Source organism: Megalobrama amblycephala, linkage group LG19, assembly GCF_018812025.1.
Source record: "Megalobrama amblycephala isolate DHTTF-2021 linkage group LG19, ASM1881202v1, whole genome shotgun sequence".
NCBI lineage: Eukaryota > Metazoa > Chordata > Actinopteri > Cypriniformes > Xenocyprididae > Megalobrama > Megalobrama amblycephala.
Window position 1 is genome coordinate 33,809,212 of NC_063062.1, and position 20,565 is coordinate 33,829,776.

The 20,565-nt window shown below is 39.3% G+C and overlaps 1 protein-coding gene across 3 annotated transcripts; it reads right to left on the bottom strand.

Annotated features, from left to right (window-relative positions):
- Positions 1–16,006: 16,006 nt before the first annotated feature.
- LOC125254771 (gastrula zinc finger protein XlCGF57.1-like) lies at positions 16,007–20,454 on the bottom strand. Of its 3 annotated transcripts, none has more exons than XM_048169592.1 (3): positions 20,385–20,454; positions 19,556–19,686; positions 16,009–17,604 (listed from the first exon to the last, which is right to left on the bottom strand). In XM_048169592.1, the coding sequence occupies exons 2-3, from the start codon at positions 19,638–19,640 to the stop codon at positions 16,352–16,354; spliced, it is 1,338 nt and encodes a 445-aa protein (XP_048025549.1). In that variant the 5' UTR covers positions 19,641–19,686; positions 20,385–20,454; the 3' UTR covers positions 16,009–16,351. The 3 variants fall into 3 exon arrangements, with proteins under 3 accessions (XP_048025550.1, XP_048025549.1, XP_048025548.1); XM_048169591.1 differs by having other exon boundaries at positions 19,556–19,708; positions 20,385–20,438; XM_048169593.1 differs by lacking the exon at positions 19,556–19,686 and having other exon boundaries at positions 16,007–17,604; positions 20,385–20,427.
- Between the last annotated feature and the right edge of the window lie 111 nt (positions 20,455–20,565).

Sequence of the window (20,565 nt, forward strand, 5' to 3'; positions counted from 1 at the left end):
TCTGCCAGTACAGTATCATCCACTTCCTTTCAATATGACACATATCATCTTGAATATGTTATGATTCAGTATATTGCAACAGATCTTATAGAATTATATTGTCATTCAAATCATATTCACAATATATTAAATCTGTTGTTACCACTCATAAAAACTGATTACTTTTACTGCTTAATTATAGTAAAATTGCACTGTGGCGAGGGGGGCGCGGTTCAGCGAGGTCTGCAACGGGAGAGAGTGGCAGGAGACGCTTGGTGAGTGAGTGGGTTGAATGTAAATCACGAACACCTGTTTCTCATTCCAGTGATTGGCGCGGAGACAGGATAAAACGCAGTGAGAAGCAGGAGTGTGTGAGAGAGAGGGGAACTGCTGACTGAGACACAATGCCGACCTATATGGAGTGAAGCCCTGTGTGGATTGTACCTGGAGTGAAGCCCATTGGGGATTATTTATTTTTGTTGTCTTTCTGTTGAACCTTTTTCAAGTCAATAAAAGCTCAGTCAGCAGTTATTCGTCGACCCTGTCCTCTTCCTTCCCTACTACGAACTTAATTGTACTACATGCACATTTAATTAAATGACAATTGACACCCTGTGAGAAAAATCAACTTTAAAAAAAAAAAAAAAAAAAAAAAAAAAGCTTTTTAATACATTATTTACTTATTAATAAAGTTACTTTAATAAAGTAACTTTTTAATAAATCAACAAAAAACATGTATTGGTAAATTTCCCCACACAGCATGTTTGTGTGAACATTTAACTTCTGATTAACTGTTAATGTGCTGGGAAAAAAGCTTAAAAAACCTTTGGATTTAAAGTGTAGAGTAAACTTAAAGCTGCTGTACGTAACTTTTTTTGTGTTCAAAATTTGCAAAAAAATATATAATGAGAATGTACAACATGAATCCATTTTCCAAGCCGTGTTTTTGTTTTACCCTGAATCATTATGGTACACTTATAATATTTGGTGTCTTTCAGTAATTTTAAAACACTTATACATGCACTACAAAATGAATTTGATTTGCAAATGCTTCTAAGGTTGTACTTTTCATGATGTTTTATTGTGTGTTGAATTGTTGTTTGTTATATGTGTATTTGTAAAACTGCCTATCTTGGTCAGGACACACCTGTAAAAGAGATTTTTAATCTCAGTGAGGTTCTCTCCTGGTAAAATAAAGGCTAAATAAAAATTAATAAATAAAAAAATATCTCCTGTGTTTGGTGAGGGAGGGATTATTAATTTTTTTGTTTTTAATTGTGTTAAGAAATATTTCTGTTTCTAAACAAAGTCATTAGACCTGGCTTTTGTTTGTTATTTTTTCATATGCCCATCCCTGAAGCCTTTCAGATAATCTGCTATATAAACAATGAATTTAAAAAAATACATTTCAAAACTTTTTTGTTGTACACGTGTTCATTATTTATGTTACCCCCTCTTTGCCTGGAGCCTATAACACCACATCGGATGTCAGAGGAGAAACTCACTCTCTTCTCTACACTGGCCAAAAGGGGATATTACAACTCGTGAGCCTTGTCAAGGTGTAAAGCAGGGGTGTCCAATCCTGCTCCTGGAGGGCCATTGTCCTGAAGAGTTTAGCTCCAACCTTAATTAAACACACCTGAACCAGCTAATCAAGGTCTTACTACACGGTAGAAACTTCTAGGCAGGTGTATTGAGGCAAGTTGGAGCTAAACTCTGCAGGACAGTGGCCCTCCAGGAGCAGGATTGGACACCCCTGGTGTAAAGAAAGTAAAATTATTTCCTGAACTGTTACATTTTATTGCATGTCTTGTCATGTAATGATTTTCAAAAAGCCTAAACTGTACTGAATGTGGCTCCAACAATACTCAGTACATGCAGATTTATCCAAAATATAATTGTATCACAAGTAAAAATGCATCAAATGTGGTCAGTAGTGAAACTGTAAGTGAGCATTGCAACGTTGTGTTGCATGATGCATCCCCGTGAGAGAGACCCAGAGAGAAAATTTTGCTATATGTTTGTTACGTGCTGTGTGTTTTTTTGGGTGTTTCTTTTCTGTTTCTGCCTTCTGTTCTCTGGCTTGTGCTGTCTTGCTCACAGGTCCACGCCGATTGGAGTAGGTGACTGCCACTCTTCATTACGGTGTCCTCTCTGCAGCCAATCAAGTGCCGCCAGCATGTCCTGTTCAGCAGTGCAGTTTGTGTGTGTGTCAGGTGTTTTAGTTAGAGCCTGTCATACTTTGTATGTCTTTGTTCCTTTGGCGTGAAAATCCAACACTTGACTTTGTATTATGTAAAATGTAAAATGTTGAGAGTTAAGAGTAACTGATTACCTTTTGGGGAAACAGTGAACAGGTAAGCAGGTCACGCGACATACATATTGCCCGCAGTTATCAAGTGTTAGATACATCAGGTAAGAGGTGAGCACCCTTCTTGTATTTTTGTTTTTATTTAGGGTAAGTATAGTTATGGCGTTGGATGCGCTGAAGACCTCGGTTTTTCTTTTCACATTTTTCTTTGGTTAGCAAGTTTAGAGGGTTTTGGGAACTTAGTTTATGAATTGTTTTGTTTTATTCTTTTCTTTAATTTGGCGCCACCCTAGTTCCTTTTCCCCATTAGTGAATTGTAACTTTATTTATCCATATTTCTCTACAAATGCATTGTATCATAGCGCACTCACATACTGATTAGTGGCTTCGGTTTGACGTACCAATAAAATAATTAGCTGCACCTGCTGTTGTGTGTCTGGTCTTTTCTGCTGCCCACTCCAATACAGCAATATTTAAAAACTAAATGTTGCGTTCTAACCCTAGACCTTTAAAAGTTCGTAACATTTAATGGGGGCTCGTCCGGGATAATATTTCCTGTGATATTAAATATATTATATTAAATGTTACGAACTTTTAAAGGTCTAGGGTTGGAACGCAACATTTAGTTATTAAATATTGCTGGAGTGGGAAGTAGAATGGCCATGGTTCTTTTGTAATTTGCTTGTAGGGCGTGACTGGTTAACCGCGTTTGTTTCGGCGTGGCAATGGCCGATTTTGATTCAGAGAATTTCGTTAAAGCGCCGTCTGTTGAGCAGCTTAACAAGTGCAGAAAAGATGATTTGCTGTGTATCGCTGCCCATTATAAAATTGCGGTTACGAAGCAACAACTTAAGAGAGATATAAAAAGCATTATCATACAAAGGTTGGTGGAACTGGGTGTGTTGGTTTTGCCTGCTGGAACAGAGGAAGATTCTCTTGGCACCGACGTTCAGTGTGTCTGGTGATGAGGAGCAGGGTGGAACGGCTGAGGTGGAGGGGTCTGAGACCAAGGCTGTTCTGCCGCCCTTTGAACCTTTTTCTCCGATCTCTGTTGGGTCTGGAGGTGATGCCCAGCTGAAAGTTCGCTTGGCGCGTGTCCAAATGGAAGTGCAGGAACGGGCAGAGAGTCGTCGGGCTGAGATGAAGTTACGTCTTGAAGTTCGCAGGTTAGAAATTGAGGCGGAAAAGCAGGTTAAACTGCGTGAACTTGAGCTGAACGCAGCTAAAAATTCACCTGCCCCAGTTGTTCCACCGGTGCAGACTGCTGGTGCTCCGTCAGGGGCTGGGTTAGCAGCAACCACCTTTGACGTGAGTAAGCATATCTCTCTCGTACCGCAATTTCGAGAAATTGTTTGAGCGTATCGCGTCCACACTAAATTGGTCTAGGGAAGTGTGGTCTTTACTGTTGCAGTGTAAATTAACTGGTAAGGCTCACGAGGTGTGTGCGACTCTATCCTTAGAAGATAGTTTAAATTACGACATGATGAAAGCTGCAATCTTGTGCGCTTATGAGTTAGTACCAGAAGCTTATAGGCAACGGTTTAGAGGCCACAAAAAACATTCCAGTCAGTCGTTCATTGAATTCGCCAGAGAGAAAGGTGTTTTATTTGACAAGTGGCGCGTGTCGAGTAAAGTCACAGATTTTAAGACGCTACGAGAACTTATTCTTTTAGAAGAATTTAAGAACTGTATTCCCGAACGTGTCGTTGTCTATTTAAATGAACAAAAGGTGACTTCTTTATCTCACGCGTCTGTTTTGGCAGATGAATTCACGCTGACACATAAGAACGTATTTACCACCGTCCGTTCTGATAAACCCATGTCTGTTCCTCTGATTACCCAGTCACGACCGAAAGCAGGTGCTCCGAAGTCAAAGGAAGATCGAGAATGTTTTTATTGTCATAAGTCTGGTCATTTAATTGCTGACTGTTCTGTGCTGAAACGAAAGCAGCATGGCTCTACGGCCAAGAGCGTTGGTTTTGTAAAGGCTGTTGATGTTGAAAATGTTGAGCGTGATGGTAAGCCAGATTCTAGTTATGAACCGTTCTTGACGGAAGGGTTAATTTCTATTACGGGTAAGTCTACAGAACAGGTGAGAATTAAAATGCTCCGTGACACTGGTACTGCTCAATCCTTTGTGGTTGCAGGTGTACTGCCGTTTTCTGAGCAGACTTCTTGTGGCAGTAATGTATTGGTACAGGGCATAGAGATGGGTCTCGTTAAAGTGCCGTTACATCAGGTGCATTTGCAGTCTGAGCTGTGTACAGGATTTGTAAAAGTAGGAGTTTGTGAATGTTTGCCTGTGAAAGGGGTAGAATTTATCCTCGGCAATGATCTAGCTGGTGGGAAGGTTTTTCCCGTGTTGGAGGTTTTTGATAAACCTGTGTTAGATCAGGCCGATGAGGCGTCCGACATGTATCCTGAAATTTTTCCGGCTTGCGCCGTTACGCGAACCCAGGCTCGTAAGAAAGATGTTTTTGATTTGTCCTCCTCTTTTATTGCACCTATACTTGCCGATGATGTTTTGCCGCCGGTGGAAGGTAAGACTGTCGAAGAATCCTCTCCTGTCAGTTCACACTGTTTGAAGTTGCCTGCGACGCGTGAGAAAATTATTTCCGCACAAACAGCCGATTTGACTTTGCAAAAATGTTTCTCTGCGGTTGTTCCCTTGGAGGAAGCACAACAGAGAAAATCTGCTTATTTCGTTGAAAATGGCTTATTGATGCGTAAGTGGTGTCCCGATGTTAAGGATGATTCGGAATGGAATGTGGTGTATCAAATTGTAATTCCCTCATGTTATCGTCAGCAAGTTCTAACCTTAGCTCATGATCACAATTTATCAGGACATTTAGGAAATAAGAAAACATATAATCGAATTCTGAGGGATTTCTTTTGGCCTCGACTAAAAACTGATGTCGCTCATTTCTGCCGCACTTGTCACACTTGTCAGGTTACTGGCAAACCGAACCAGGTAATTCCCCCTGCGCCACTCGTCCCTATTCCAGTGGTAGGAGAACCGTTTGAGCACGTAATCGTTGATTGCGTGGGACCTCTATCTAAAACTAAAAACGGTAATCAATTTCTTTTAACAATCATGTGTAGTGCTACGCGTTTCCCTGAGGCGATTCCATTGAGAAAAATCACAGCACCGGTAATCATTAAAGCGCTTGTGAAATTCTTTTATACGTTTGGATTACCAAAGATCGTGCAAACCGATCAAGGTACTAACTTTCTTTCTAAACTTTTTTCACAAGTTTTGACCACCCTGAATATTTCTCACAGAGTTGTGAGCGCCTATCACCCAGAGACTCAAGGGGCTCTCGAACGCTTCCATCAAACGCTGAAAGCAATGCTCAGGAAGTACTGCATGGATACAGGTAAGGATTGGGACGAGGGGGTACCGTTGGTTTTGTTTGCGGTTAGAGAGGCTGTGCAGGAAAGCCTTGGATTTAGTCCCGCCGAGCTTGTGTTCGGACATACCGTTCGAGGTCCTTTAAAAATGCTCAAAGAAAATATTGTCTCTTGATTCCAGCCCAAAAACGAATGTTTTGGATTACGTCAGTAAATTCCGAGAGCGGTTACATAAAGCTTGTTCTGTGGCGAGAGATTCATTGACTATTGCTCAGGAAAATATGAAATGTCGTTTTGATCATAAATCTGTTCAGCGCTGTTTTCAAGAAGGAGATCAGGTGTTGGTGTTACTCCCTGTTGTTGGCTCTGCTTTATCTGCACGTTTCTCAGGTCCTTACCAAGTGTCAAAGAAGTTGAGTGACACAGATTATGTGGTTTGTATTCCCGACAGAAAGAGAAAGTCTTGTGTGTGTCATGTGAACATGTTAAAAGCATATCACAGTAGAGAATCTCCCCAAACAGAAGTTTCCACTGTTGCTGATGTTCCAGCTCATGTTTCAGCTCCTGTAGCTATAGCCTGTGGTGGAGTGACTGCTGCTTGTGATGCTGATGCTGAGGATGATGGTATAGGGACCCGTCATACATATCAACAATGTGCTAGACTCAAGAATTCTGAGGTATTAAGCGAACTACCATCTCACTTAAAACATTTATCTGAAGAACAACGAAGTGATATTATGCATCTGATTAACGATTTCCCTTCTCTGTTTAATGATGTTCCTTCTCGCACGACAGTTCTGCAGCATGATATTAATGTAGGTGATGCTACTCCGTTAAAGCAGCATGCATACCGTGTGAATGCCACGAAGAGAGCTGTCATACGAGATAAGGTTGACTACTTGTTGAAGCATGGACTTGCTAAGTTTAGTTGTAGTCCTTGGAGTTCACCATGCCTATTAGTCCCGAAGAGTGATGGCACCGCTCAATTCTGTACTGACTATCGGAAAGTAAATGCAGTTACCATGCCAGACTGTTTTCCCCTGCCGCGCATGGAAGATTGCGTGGATAATCTTGGTTCTGCTCGTTATGTCAGTAAATTAGATCTATTAAAGGGATATTGGCAAGTGCCCCTTACCTCTCGTGCCTCTGATATCTCAGCTTTTGTGACTCCTGACAGTTTTTTACAATATTCTGTTATGGCTTTCGGGATGCGCAACGCTCCCGCTACTTTTCAACGACTCATCAGTATCATGCTTTCTGGGGTGCCAAATTGTAATGCTTATTTGGACGATCTAGTGGTGTATTCTACTGACTGGTCAGAACATGTATCACTGTTACGGACTGTATTTGAGCGTCTTGCTGAAGCTTCTCTGACCTTGAATTTGGCCAAGTGTGAGTTTGCTCAAGCAACCATTACTTACCTTGGTAAAAAAAGTCGGTCAAAGTCAAGTGCGCCCGTTAGAAGCGAAAGTAACAGCCATAGCTGAATTTCCAACTCAAGCTACTCGACGAGAACTCTGCAGGTTCTTAGGAATGGCTGGCTATTATCGCAGCTTCTGTAAGAACTTTTCTATCATTGCGCAACCTTTAACGTCGCTCCTTAGTCCATCTTGTCAGTTTCGGTGGTCTGACGAATGTCAGCATGCGTTTACGTCGATTAAATCTCTTTTGTGTAGCGCTCCTGTCTTGATGGCTCCTAATTTTGATTCTGAGTTTAAATTGGAGGTGGATGCCAGTGCGGTTGGTGCCGGAGCCGTGCTGTTACAGGAGGATGCGGATGGAATTGATCATCCTGTCTGCTACTTCTCGCGTAAGTTTAATAAACACCAAATTAACTATTCGACGATCGAGAAGGAGACGTTGGCACTGCTTATGGCCCTTCAGTATTTCGACGTGTACGTTGGGTCTAACTGTCCAGTTACTGTCTTTACGGATCATAACCCTTTGGTGTTTTTGTTGCGTATGTACAATCAAAATCAACGCTTAATGCGTTGGTCCCTAATTTTACAGAATTACAATTTGACTGCCACTCTTCATTACGGTGTCGCCTCTGCAGCCAATCAAGTGCCTCCCTGGAGGTTAAAAGTCTCCCAGCATGTCCTGTTCAGCAGTGCAGTTTGTGTGTGTGTCAGGTGTTTTAGTTAGAGCCTGTCATACTTTGTATGTCTTTGTTCCTTTGGCGTGAAAATCCAACACTTGACTTTGTATTATGTAAAATGTTGAGAGTTAAGAGTAACTGATTACCTTTTGGGGAAACAGTGAACAGGTAAGCAGGTCGCGCGACATACATATTGCCCGCAGTTATCAAGTGTTAGATACATCAGGTAAGAGGTGAGCGCCCTTCTTGTATTTTTGTTTTTATTTAGGGTAAGTATAGTTATGGCGTCGGATGCGCCGAAGACCTCGGTTTTTCTTTTCACATTTTTCTTTGGTTAGCAAGTTTAGAGGGTTTTGGGAACTTAGTTTATGAATTGTTTTGTTTTATTCTTTTCTTTAATTTGGCACCACCCTAGTTCCTTTTCCCTATTAGTGAATTGTAAATTTATTTATCCATATTTCTCTACAAATGCATTGTATCATAGCGCACTCACATACTGATTAGTGGCTTCGGCTTGACGTACCAATAAAATAATTAGCTGCACCAGTCTTTCTAAAATAACAAGCAGGGATGGACATGGATCATTCTAGAGAGACTATTGCGGACAGTTTTACTGAAAAGCTCGGGTGGTGAAACAGGACCTCAAAAATTCCTATTGTCAACAGAAATTAGAAGAATTTCCAATTGAAAACATGAGCAGCATGATGTATGCATGTCATGCTGATGCAGGAGCCGGCTAATGAAACGAGTCAGTGTTCAAACATAAACACGGAAGAGTGGACTGAGTTACATACCCACATTCTGTTATTAATCTCTACGGTGGTTTAAAAATTGGTTTTAATGACTTCAACTTAAGTGTATATAAACATATGACTTCAACTGTACACTTGTCAGTTGTTACTTTCTCATCTCTGTTCAATATTACATCATTCCCCCCTCCAGATGATCAAAGATATCCTAAAGAGCAGTCTTCTGGCCTATCGCCAGAAGATCCTGCAAGACCCTAATGAGTCAAATGAAGTTCTATGTTTTCCCGCAATTCCTGGCTTGGTATGTGAGACTTCAATTCTTTAAAGATGAAATCATACAAATATGAAATCAAGTGCTATTGTTGTTCTGCAGTTACACAGACTCGTTAGGTAAACAAAGTTCCTACTGTGGTATTCCTATCTTTGGCTCTTTTACAGATTGATCAATATTTTGGACTTCTATTTGGTAATGTGACTTCTGCAAAGTTGTTGGAGAAGTGGTCTACCAGCATACAGTGGGTGTCTTACCAAACCAAAAGTCACCTTGTGTGTCTGTACTCCTAAAAACAAATATAGTAAACAGTTGAGCAACAGTGGTAGCTGAACTGAAAGTTACAGAAATTTATACAGGTTTGGAACAATTTGAGGGTGAGTAAATGCCACTCAGAGCTGGTGTTTACAGCATTATCTGCCCATTATGTTTGGAGATATTGTGTGCCCAAATGATCAGCACTGGTATTTGTTAATTTTATTGCTTCAGATAGTCAACATAGTGTTTTCTTCAGTTATATTCACTGGCATCACTGTTTATTTAAAACACCTCACACCACAGATTGTTTAAGCATTTGTTTCCTGATTAGAACTTGTTGCCAAAGCATCATTTTATGGTGCAATACCCCAGAAAATTGAACCACTGCTACAAAGTCAGTGCATGCCTTACAAAGTGAAGCATAACTTTAAAAAAAAAAAAAAAAAAAGCAGTTGAAAAGCTTTAAAAACATAAGAAAAACATTAGCAAAGAAACGTCAGTGCCAAATGGCTTACATTTGGAAAGCATTTGATCCAAATGACGTCAAATTAGGTTCTGGGAAAATGGTTCCCCTGAATGAAATAGAATCTGGCACTGAGATGGCTGAGAAACTCAATATGCCAGAGAAACTCAATATGCCCATATATATATGGAGGACCAAATTACTCAAAATGAAATAATTCAATAAATCATGAATTCAATAAAATAACAATTAAATGTAACAGTTTATTCTGAAATAATTAAATTATTTGATTATTAATTCAATTATTAAATAAATCAATAAATAAATGTATTTATTTTGTAAAAATTCCATGAAAACACATTTATTGTTTAATATATTTCACAATATCCTCTTTCACACACTATTATTGTGTTTAAATATATATTTTTTCATAATTAAATGTACTTTTTCAAAAAGCTGTTTTTCATAACAATATGCTGCATTTATTACGAATGACACCTATTTGATGAATCATGTATTTCCAAAGCATGATTTTCCCAAAGATTCTTTTCATAATAATAGAGAAAATTTCACAAATGCCAATCAACAGGCAGTGGGCGGTGCTTGGCGCTAATTGGTTTAAAGTTGGAGAGCGGACAGGCAGACATGACAAATCGATCTTCGTGTGGTCAGTGACATTAGTCACGGAACGCCATGTTCCACCCTCATAAAGTTTTTCTCCTCATTAAAATCAAATGATCAGCAATGACTGTATATCAAGAGCGGGGACACGTTTGTGTGCATTTTGTTTTGTGATTTCACCAGAAAGAACAGACCCTCCACAGCGGCATATAGCGATAGATTGACGCACGCGCTCGTCTGTTTGAAGACACGAACCAAAATAGATTATTCCGCCACTGATAACAGCGGCAGCGAACACTCAGCATGATATCAAAATCAACAAATCCCTGCGCCAGATCACCTCTTTTTAACACAAATTAATGTCAACTGGATATGTTTCATTTGCATTAGGTATATATACGTACAGTGAGATTTCAAAAAAAAAAAAGTGGTAGGGACAATATCGACCCTGACAAAATGTAGTGGGGACATCACATGTCCTACCAGCAAATTACGCCTGTCACATAACTACTCATCTACAAGGACTCGTAAAGTGTTCCATAGTAGCTAGTCATCAATTTCTAGATCCTCTGATGCACTTATTGCCACTAGCAGATCCCTTATGTCATCTAATCCAGATAACAGAGCATCACCAAACAAAACATTCCCATGGCTTGTTGGAGATGCATCGGCGCTGTGCAGGCCGATCGCAGTATGCGTTTGAATCGCTCTTGCGGTACTTTGATGTCATATGCCAATCGGCCTGCACAGTGCCGATGCATCTCGAACGCTCAGTTCACCTCGCCAGACCCGAGTAATTCATCCAAAAGGATTAGCCAATTAGCGCCAAGCACCGCCCACTGCCTGTTGATTGGCATTTGTGAAATGTCCTCTATTATTGTGAAAAGAATCTTTGGGAAAATCGTGCTTTGGAAATACATGATTCGTCAAATAGGCATCATTCGTAAATTCAGCATATAATTATGAAAAACGTCTTTTTGAAAAAGCACATTTAATTATGAAAAAATAATTTAAACAATAATAGTGAAAGAGGATTTTGTGAAGTATATTAAACAATAAATGCTGTGTTTTCATGGAATTTTACAAAATAAATAGATAGTTATTTATTGATTTATTTAATTAATAATTAAATTATTTCAGAATAAACTGGTACATTTGTTGTTTTTTTGAATTCATGATTTATTTAATTATTTCATTTTGAGTAATTTGGTCCTCCATACATATAGATTAAGGTCCTAAATGTGAAATGGGTCAAGGGCTGTGGGAATACTTATCGGTTAGTAATAGCTGTTTGTGTTCAAGTTCAAAATGACATGCCTGTATTTCATGTAATCCAGATTATTGTTAACAAAGATCAATAGATCCTTTTGATAACAACTGCACTGAAAACATATATTAAGCTAAGGGGTGGGAAAAGGAGCAGGTTGATGGCAGGCAGGCAGAGACTCCAAGGTGGAACTGATGAAGGGAGCATCCATGGGTGTGATGATGGGAGGACTGGCCAGATGTTCTAGACCCAGAGCACTCTGAAGACAACAGTGTCGATGGAGGGATGACAGAGAGCTGATGAGCTCGAGCAACACCACTGGCACAGGAGGTCTGGCCAGAGTCGCGGTGATGGGCGACCGAGGACCAAGGCAAAACCGGGGGGAGGAGGATCCCACTGCAGCCATAGGGGTGGAGATCCGAAGTGGAGCAAGAGGCTCGCAAGTCCATGGCGCAGAGGTGACGACTGACCAAAGGGGAGCCAGAGGGACGAGGGAACCCGGTGGAGCCACAAGGCCAAGGGTTTCTGGTGGCGCCGAGAGTGGGAGGAACCACGGTGGAGCTGACGGGTTGACGGGCCAAGGTGGAACTAGAAGATCAGAGGCCAGAGGCAGAGCCAAAGGATCCACTCAATCTGGCGAGGCTGGTGAGTGCAAGTCCTGAGGGTTCACCACACCACAGGGCAACATGGGAAGATGAAGAGCTGCAGGAGGAGAGCTGAGGCAGCTCTGGAGGACTGGCAGTGCTAGATAGTGGATGTGGGAAAGGGAGGTTGGGTGGGACACCTGATAACAGTGACCTCTAAACATCTGTGCCGCCACCGGCATTGTATTTGAAAAGATGGCGAGGTATTATTTTGTATCCGAACGTACAGGGTCCGTATTTTTGTTGATGTTTTCATTTTTGTGGCAAATGTTTACATTCATGTAGTTGCTCTTGACCCAACAACATCGTATTAGATGCCTTCAAACAGAACTACTGAACTGTAGGACAAAAAAAATGCCGTCACAGGTAGTGTCTCTTCATTCGGCTGAAAAACGAATGTTTACACACATGGCTACACAGAGGTCTGTGTGAAGGACGTAGGCAATTCGGCAATTACATGGGAAAGTGTTTTGATAATCTTTGATGAGAAGTTGACGGAAGTGGACTTTCTCATGTCGAGAGATACCTTTGAGTATGTGCTGCAGCTTGAAACCCTCTTCGGAACAAAAGACTACCGGGTGGCGAAAACCGCTGAAACCCCTACTCAGAATGGCTGTTGTCTTGTGGTGGTACGCTACCCCAAGTGAATACAGGATCATATCATGTTTGTTTGGTGTTGGAATATTGAAAGTCTACATACTTGTTTGTCAGGCAACATGCTCTAAAGGTGTCCTGTGTAGCTCTTCTTTTTTTCTTTTCATAGCAATCTTCTAACTGGCTGGTTATTGTGGCTGGCTTGATTATCTTGATGGAATGTTGTATTCTGGCTGAATAAAACTGACCAACTCTTGAAAACCACCACCAAGGACCATACATACAGAGTGTAAACTAAAGTGAGCTGATGGATTCTCTGCTTCTTTGTCTCTGGATCCAAACACTCATCCTGCTCAGGTCCTTTTGGTGGAGGACTCGGATCTTCTCTAAGCTCACCAAGCTCTATAGCTTCCTCCTTTAGCCAGTTTTCCTTTCTCAGGTGTTTATTCAGATGCAAAGGCACGGGCCTTGTATCTGGGTTGCTAGGACCAGCATTTTTGTCTCTTCTGCTTTGGAAAACCGCTTTGTCAGTCTGTCAATCATGGTCTTGCACAAAGTTTTGATCCCTACTGAGGATGGACCCTTTGCCTACAGCATCAGCTTCAGAACAGACACACTTGGGATAATGCATACTGCTGAAGACTCAGAGCTGCTCATCTCCACTGTTACTTCTTCGATTGGAACCAGTGTGTCAATAAGGTTACAGACAAAGTCCCACTGTGTGGCAGATAAGCAGCTGATATGGCCACCTTCAGCATTGTACACATTTAGTGCCCATCTCTGTTGCCTTTACAATCTCATGTTAGCAACGGAGTCAATTCCAGAGAACCTCTCCGCTGCCAGAGTTACCTTCATCCGGAAAAATGATGCACCATCACATCCCAGCAAGTACAGACCCATCGCCGTTATATCCTGACATGCACCCTGCACAAGATCCTGGTGAAGAGAATGCATGGGGAGTTATCATTCAATAAATTTCAACTTGCATTTCTCCAGAGGAATGGATGTTTGGAGGCCAGTGTGCTGGTCCATGTGGCACTGAGGAAAGCCCATGATGGAATGCATGAAACATATGTGATCTTCCTAGATCCGGCAAAAGTGTTTGACACAGTGTCTCATGAGGCAATTTTGAGAGCGCCGCTTCAAGCAGGAATTCCACAACCACTCGTCACGTACAAAACGAAAGTCAAATGTGCAAGCAGCGTGAAGCAAGGTGATCCACTCTCTCCAATGCTCTTCATTCTTGCCGTGGATGAGGTAGTGATAGCCTCTTGAATGGACATTGGCATCTCTATGGGAGGAAACATTATGGATGCAATTGCGTACGCAGATGACCTCATACTGCTGACAGACACCCCAAAACTGATGGATGCAAGACTGAGAGGACTGGATGGAGCACTAAAGGACAGAGGCATGTCACTCAACACCTCAAAATCTGCAGCAATTACAATCACAAAAGATAAAAAAAGAGGAAGTGTGTTATTCCTCTACCAAGGACATGCAAGACATCAGGTGGCATTATCAAGCCTATGGGAGTTAATGACCACCAGAAATACCTCGGCCTCAACATTAGCTGGAAAGGATGATTGCAATTAAAGTCCACCCAAAAGTTTAATCTGATGCTCTCTGAGCTTTCATCAGCACTGCCGATACCCCACCAAAGACGCGAAATCCTCAATATTTACCTGCTCCCGAAGCGAACACACAAGTTAATTCTTGGGAATGTTCACTGGAATACCCTGAAGAGGATCAATGTCATGGTTTGGACTGAAGTGAAACGAAGGTTGAGACTACCTAAAGACTGCCCCCAAGGCTCCATGCAAAGACAGAGGATGGGGCCCTGGGCATATCGAATACCAGCTTAAAAATCCAACTTCTGCAAAGAGCAAGATTACAAAAGCTTCTTTCACACAAAGAGCCCATCTACAGAGAACATGAAATTGTTCAATCAATCAGCTTACCCTGTCGTGTGGGAAAAGAAATCATCTCATTGGTGTCTGAGGAAAAACAAGCATGGGACAAACTCTTGAGGACTTCTGTTGATGGTCAGGAGCTCATTATGGAGGAGGTGGACAAAGCCAGCCACCTCTGAATGCACCCAAATGGGTATTTTCAGAGGACTCTGCCATGCACAGGAAACACAGAACCATATATTACAACACTGTGAAATAACCCATGATGTCAGATGTAAACGTCACAACAATGCCATGCACCTGGTAAGCCAAAAGCTGAAAAGGGCTTGCAAGAAAGATTATGTGTTAGATTATGTGACACTGTGTGTTATAATGATTTTATGTATATTAGAGTTTTAATATGTTTGCATGTTGTCTTAAGTCATTTTAGTCCTTTTTATTCCTCTTATCTGTTTTATGTATGTATGTCTTTGAAGTAGGAAGTAGACCTCATAAAGGAAGCAGCATGGCATGCAAATGAGGTCACTAACACATCAATCAGTTGGTGATCACCAAGAGCCTGGACTGTTGAGTTACCGTTTGAGGACTTACCTTTCCAGAGTTCCACACTTTTAGGGAAGATAAACCCATGAATAGAATAATAATAGTCAATCAGGGGTGTTTCCTCCAAGGAAGCAAGGGAGCCAGTACCTCCTCAAAAAACTGGATAAGAAAATAATCCATATTACATAAATAAAACAGTGTAAATATTACAATATGTGACATTAAAACATGTATAAATCACTTGTTTTTCTAAAGTAACACTGTCCAATAATGACACCCTTATGTAAAGTGTCAGCACAACGCTGCTTCTCTCTTGCCTCCCCTAAGCCCACTGAGTTTTAACAAACCCCCTAAAGAATGCGGTTGGTTTAATTAAAAATGAATAGGGGAAAGTCATGTGAGAGGAGAAAAGGCGCTATGATTGAATATGACAGGCTCATGCAATAAATCCTGCCTTTTCTTTTTGTGCATGTTCGCAAACTGTTCTGAATGAACAAAATGATAGCGTTAATGGGAAAACTAATTGAAAAGTAAACAACTCAAACACATCTCACTGCTTTATGACACGTTAAAATCAAACTTGAAATGGCCTGAAAACATGATGACAGTGGCGTTTTAGTGAGCAATCAGCTTGGTGAAATTAAAGGTACATCTCCATGTCTGTGACCAGTGTTTACTGAGCTTGTTGACTGATGATGCGAAAATAAGTTGACTACTAAAATAGCTGAACATCAGTTCACACATAAATTATATTGTTTAAATTGTCATTAGCTTTATTATTTCTGAATAATGTAAAAATCTGTAAAACACTAACTTGATGAGATTTAGGTAAACTTGTTGGTTTTAACAAATACAACATTTACTACATCATTAATGTAAAATACAATCATTGTTAATGTAAATACAGAATCAATTTTTTTTGTATGTAAGGTAAAGTAATGTTTATTTAACCAGGAAAAAGTGACAATATTAAGTGTAATTGGGACATAAATTTACCTTCGATTCATATATATATATATATATATATATATATATATATATATATAAAACATTAATAAATGCCTTATTTCATGTTATTTCAATGTTATTTCATAACATCACTGCACGCCACTGTAGTAAACGGTTAAGAGAATATATTTTAACATAAATCTTACATAGTTCAGCTTTGAAAATGCTGAGACATTTGAAAACTCTTCCCACAAGTTTAAAACTCTTTCACTTCAGCAAGACTTTTCAGGTGTATTTGTGTGATGGCAAAAACATTTTTTCCAATGCTTGTCAAAATGAAATCACTTTCCCTCAGAGTGTATGTCCATGTGATTTTCAAAATTGCTCCTTTTTCTAAACCTCTTGCCACACTCAGAACACTGAAGTTTCTTTCCAGAATGAGTTTGCAAATGATGTTTCAAGTCTCCTTGATTTGTGAAACTCATGTCACACTGAAGACACTTGTAGGGCTTCTCTCCAGTGTGACTTCTTATGTGAATCTTGAGGTTTCCTTTAATTGCAAAACTCTTTCCACAATAAGGGCAGGTGAAAGGCCTCTCTCCAGTGTGAACTCTCATGTGAATCTCAAGGCTTGTACTGCTTAAGCACATCACTCCACATTGAAGGCACATGAGAGCCTTTTCTTTGGTGTGAGTTATTATGTGTTTCTTAAGAAGTTTACTGTCTGTGAAACTCCTTCCACAATGATGACATATAAGACCGTTCTCTCTTGAGTGAGTGCTCATGTGGTGATTAAGAGTTACTTTACATCTGAAACTCTTTCCACACTGACCACATACGAACGGCTTCTCTCCAGTGTGAATCCTCATGTGGGCATTGATGTGACCTTTATGCGCAAAACTCTTTCCACACAGATCACATGCGAACGGCTTCTCTCCGGTGTGAATTCTCATGTGAGTCTTTAGATTTTCTTTTCGTGAGAAGCTCTTCCCACACAGGTTGCAGGTGAAAGATTTCTCTCCAGAGTGAAGTCTCATGTGGACATTAAAATTTCCTTTTTGATTGAAACTCTTTCCACACTGTTGGCAGGTGAAAGGGTTTTCTCCAGTGTGAACTCTCATGTGGACTTCAAGCCTTGCTTTTTGAGTGAATCGTTTTCCACACTGTTGGCAGGTGAAACAGCTCTTTCCAGTGTGAGCTCTCATGTGGACAATAAGGTTTGTTTTATGAGCGTAACATTTTCCACAATGTTGGCAGGTAAAAGAACCCTCTCCAGTGTGAACTATCATGTGGACATTAAGGCTTGATTTTTGAGTGAAACTCTTTCCACACTGTTGGCAGGTGAAAGGCTTCTCTCCGGTGTGAACTCTCATGTGGACATTAAGGCCTGTGTTATCTTTAAAACTTTTTCCACACTGTTGGCAGGTGAAATCACTTCTAGTTTTTGTCTTCAGAGCTCTTTTTTGTGAGGAAATCTTTTTTGTCATTGAGCAACTAAAAGATTCTCCAGTTATGGAATCATGATCTTTCTCATGTTGATTTTTCTCCTCCAATTCCTCCAGTTCTTGACTCTCCTCTTTCAGCTGCATCAGATCTAAAGCAAAATAAAAACAAGTAAACCCTAATTTAATGGCACAAAGCAACCGAATGTCTTCAGAAAAGTTTCAATGGCATTTTCTTTTCATTTTCCCTCCGTGAACTGCCTACTAATGTAGTGTTTATAAGCGCAGTGCTGCATTGTTTAAAGAGAAAGACTGCTCTATTTCTGCTGTTCCTTTAAGCGCCACTTCCTGCCAGAGAATGGATTTACATTTTCATTCAGCCTGTTGAGACCAATGCTAAAATCAGACTAAAATGAGAGAATAAGCTCATGTGCATTCTAAAAAAATCTCAGCACTTAGAATAATAAGGTAACCTGTGTTGTTTATGGAGCAGAGAAAATACCTATAATTTTTTTTTTGTCAAAACTTTGAATGAACATGTAGTACATGTTAGTAGAGGTCATATGTTGTAAAATCTCCAAACCAATATTTTTTTATTCATTTAAAATCTGGACATCGTTTTGAATATAATTATTCTAATGTTTATGCAAACAAAAAGTGCATGGTGCTGCTAATTTTATTTATTTGTTAGTTTTTGACATAAAACTTGGTGAAATGATTTCAGTGTGTATATGAGTACTTCTTAAATTTTCCAGCACATTATAACAATACTGTGGTAATATTGATAACAGTTATCATTTTTGTAACTATAATCCGTTTAAATCTCTACTCAAATTAAATCGCACATCAAAAGTATTGAATGGACAACAAAAAGTTTTTTTGTTTTAAAATGTGTTCATCATCACAAAGCTGTTTCACATGTAATAAATCCACACTGTAAAATAATTGTTTTCAAAAAACAAAAACAAAACCTTAATCATACTGACCTTTAGCAAAAACAAGCAAAAAATGGCATGTGTATAATAATTTAGAGCACAGTGTAATGTATAGTAGCTAGAACTCAATACATTAATCATATTCCCATTTATTATTCCTAATTTAAATGAATTGGACCCCTTGGTCATATTGCAGTTTCAACTGTGTTTGCACAGACTATGTGACAATTTAGACAGGGTTAAGAGTGTTGAATGTAAATCATTTTACCGCATTATTTTTTCACAATTAATTGCATTAAATTAACACATTAAATCTAAAGGTCTATATATGGATGCACTAAGTTAAAACGTTTCAATTTTAAAACTTTTAAGACTTTAACTCACCACCTAAGTTTAGTTAATTTGTCTAAAATTTCTGAGCCGAATTAAAATGACACATATATTTCTATTGTGTCAATGTGAGTTAAACTAAAGGTCCCAAATTGCTGTTTACCATAGTAATGAAATCTGGTGACCAAAAACTAGGACTTCTGTCTTTGATGTTTTAACAGGAGGAGTTAAAGTTATAAAGAAAAACATCAAGTTACATCGGATCATGAAACTGAGTGTCTGCGGCATAGTAATATGAAATATGTTTCTGAAAGTCCCTGAAGGGAGCATGTGTAAATAAAATCAAAAATGGGCCCAAAATGGCGCCCTGTGGTACTCCGCTAGTGAAAGGGATGGCAGAAGAAGAGAAATTCCTGATTTCAGCAGAAAAGGTTCTGTCTTTCAGATAAGAGGCAAACCAATCAAGCACACTACATTTGCATTCAGAGCAAAGAAAAAGTTACACGTTCTGGTTTCATAGTTCATCAACATCAAACCCATCAAAAACATCAAATCTGTGTTGATTTATTTATTTTTCCCAGAGACAGATGGAGTTGTGTACAAAAATATTTTATTTGTGTCTTAGCTTTCTGAGGCTTATTCTCACATAACATTTCAACCCGTTGTTTTTACGGACAAGGCTTAAGCTAGTCCTAGACTAAAATGCATGTTTGAGCTGTTTTAACTTGCACTGACAGACTCTAAAATATAACTGTGCCATAGTTTTGTCTCAAGATACACACCAGTTTTTTTTTTTCTTCTAGTGAACGTTTTTAAAAGCTACTTAAATGAAACTAACCTGTTTGTTCTTCAGTATCTTCATGTTTCACGCTGAATGCTTCTTCAATCTTTATTTCTTCACTCTCCTCTTTAATAAACGCCATCTTTATAATAGTGTGTCACGAGATCTCAGCTGAACCAGGAGTTTTCCTGTGCATATCCTGTGTATATCCTGTGCATATATATAGAATATTAACCATATCGTAAAATAAAACCAAACTAAATCTTAATCAGCTCCCTAGTTCAGTAGTCAGCGCATTGGCGAAGGAGTCAGAGTAATAATCATTAATTGTCCTGATTAGATGGAAAACTACAAATTGACAAAAGAATACAACTTATACTGACACTTCATGCTTTATACCTGGTGTTTATTTATAAGCTATACACATATACAATAACTTACAAGTTAAAAAAAATATCTTTCTTCCCAAGAAAACTGAATTTAAAAACACAGTTATGTGCTCATATCGAAATAATTTAGATTAAATATTTCTTGATTGTACTACCAATGGTAGTTTAGGGTTATGAGAATAAATTAATTAAAAAAAGTAAATAATTTCTGAAAATTAATAACCCAGTTACTCATTTAATACATCTGTTTATGAGGGTTTTTTTTTTTATTATTATTATTATTTCCGTTTCCCCATCACTACTTGACTGAATTATTGTTTATGATAAACTTGAAATGAAACGCCCCTTTTCGATTATGTGCTGAAACTAACGTTCATTAATGTTAGATAAAGCATCACGGTGTTGCATTCAATAGTGATGCATTCGTTTACTGTACACACTATAAACACTATAAAATAGATTCAACTGTTTCCATTTAAAAGCTTAAAACCACAAACCTTTCTGCAGCCGAACCACTGACGCAGAGGTGCGACGCATACTTATGACGTCACATCGCCTCAGCAAAATAAAAGTCTAGGACATTTAGATTACATACAATTACTAAATTATATTTAAATTAAGGTTTGAATTATAGGTGAAATGCGTTTTTAAAGACTTGTACAGTGATGTACAGTGATA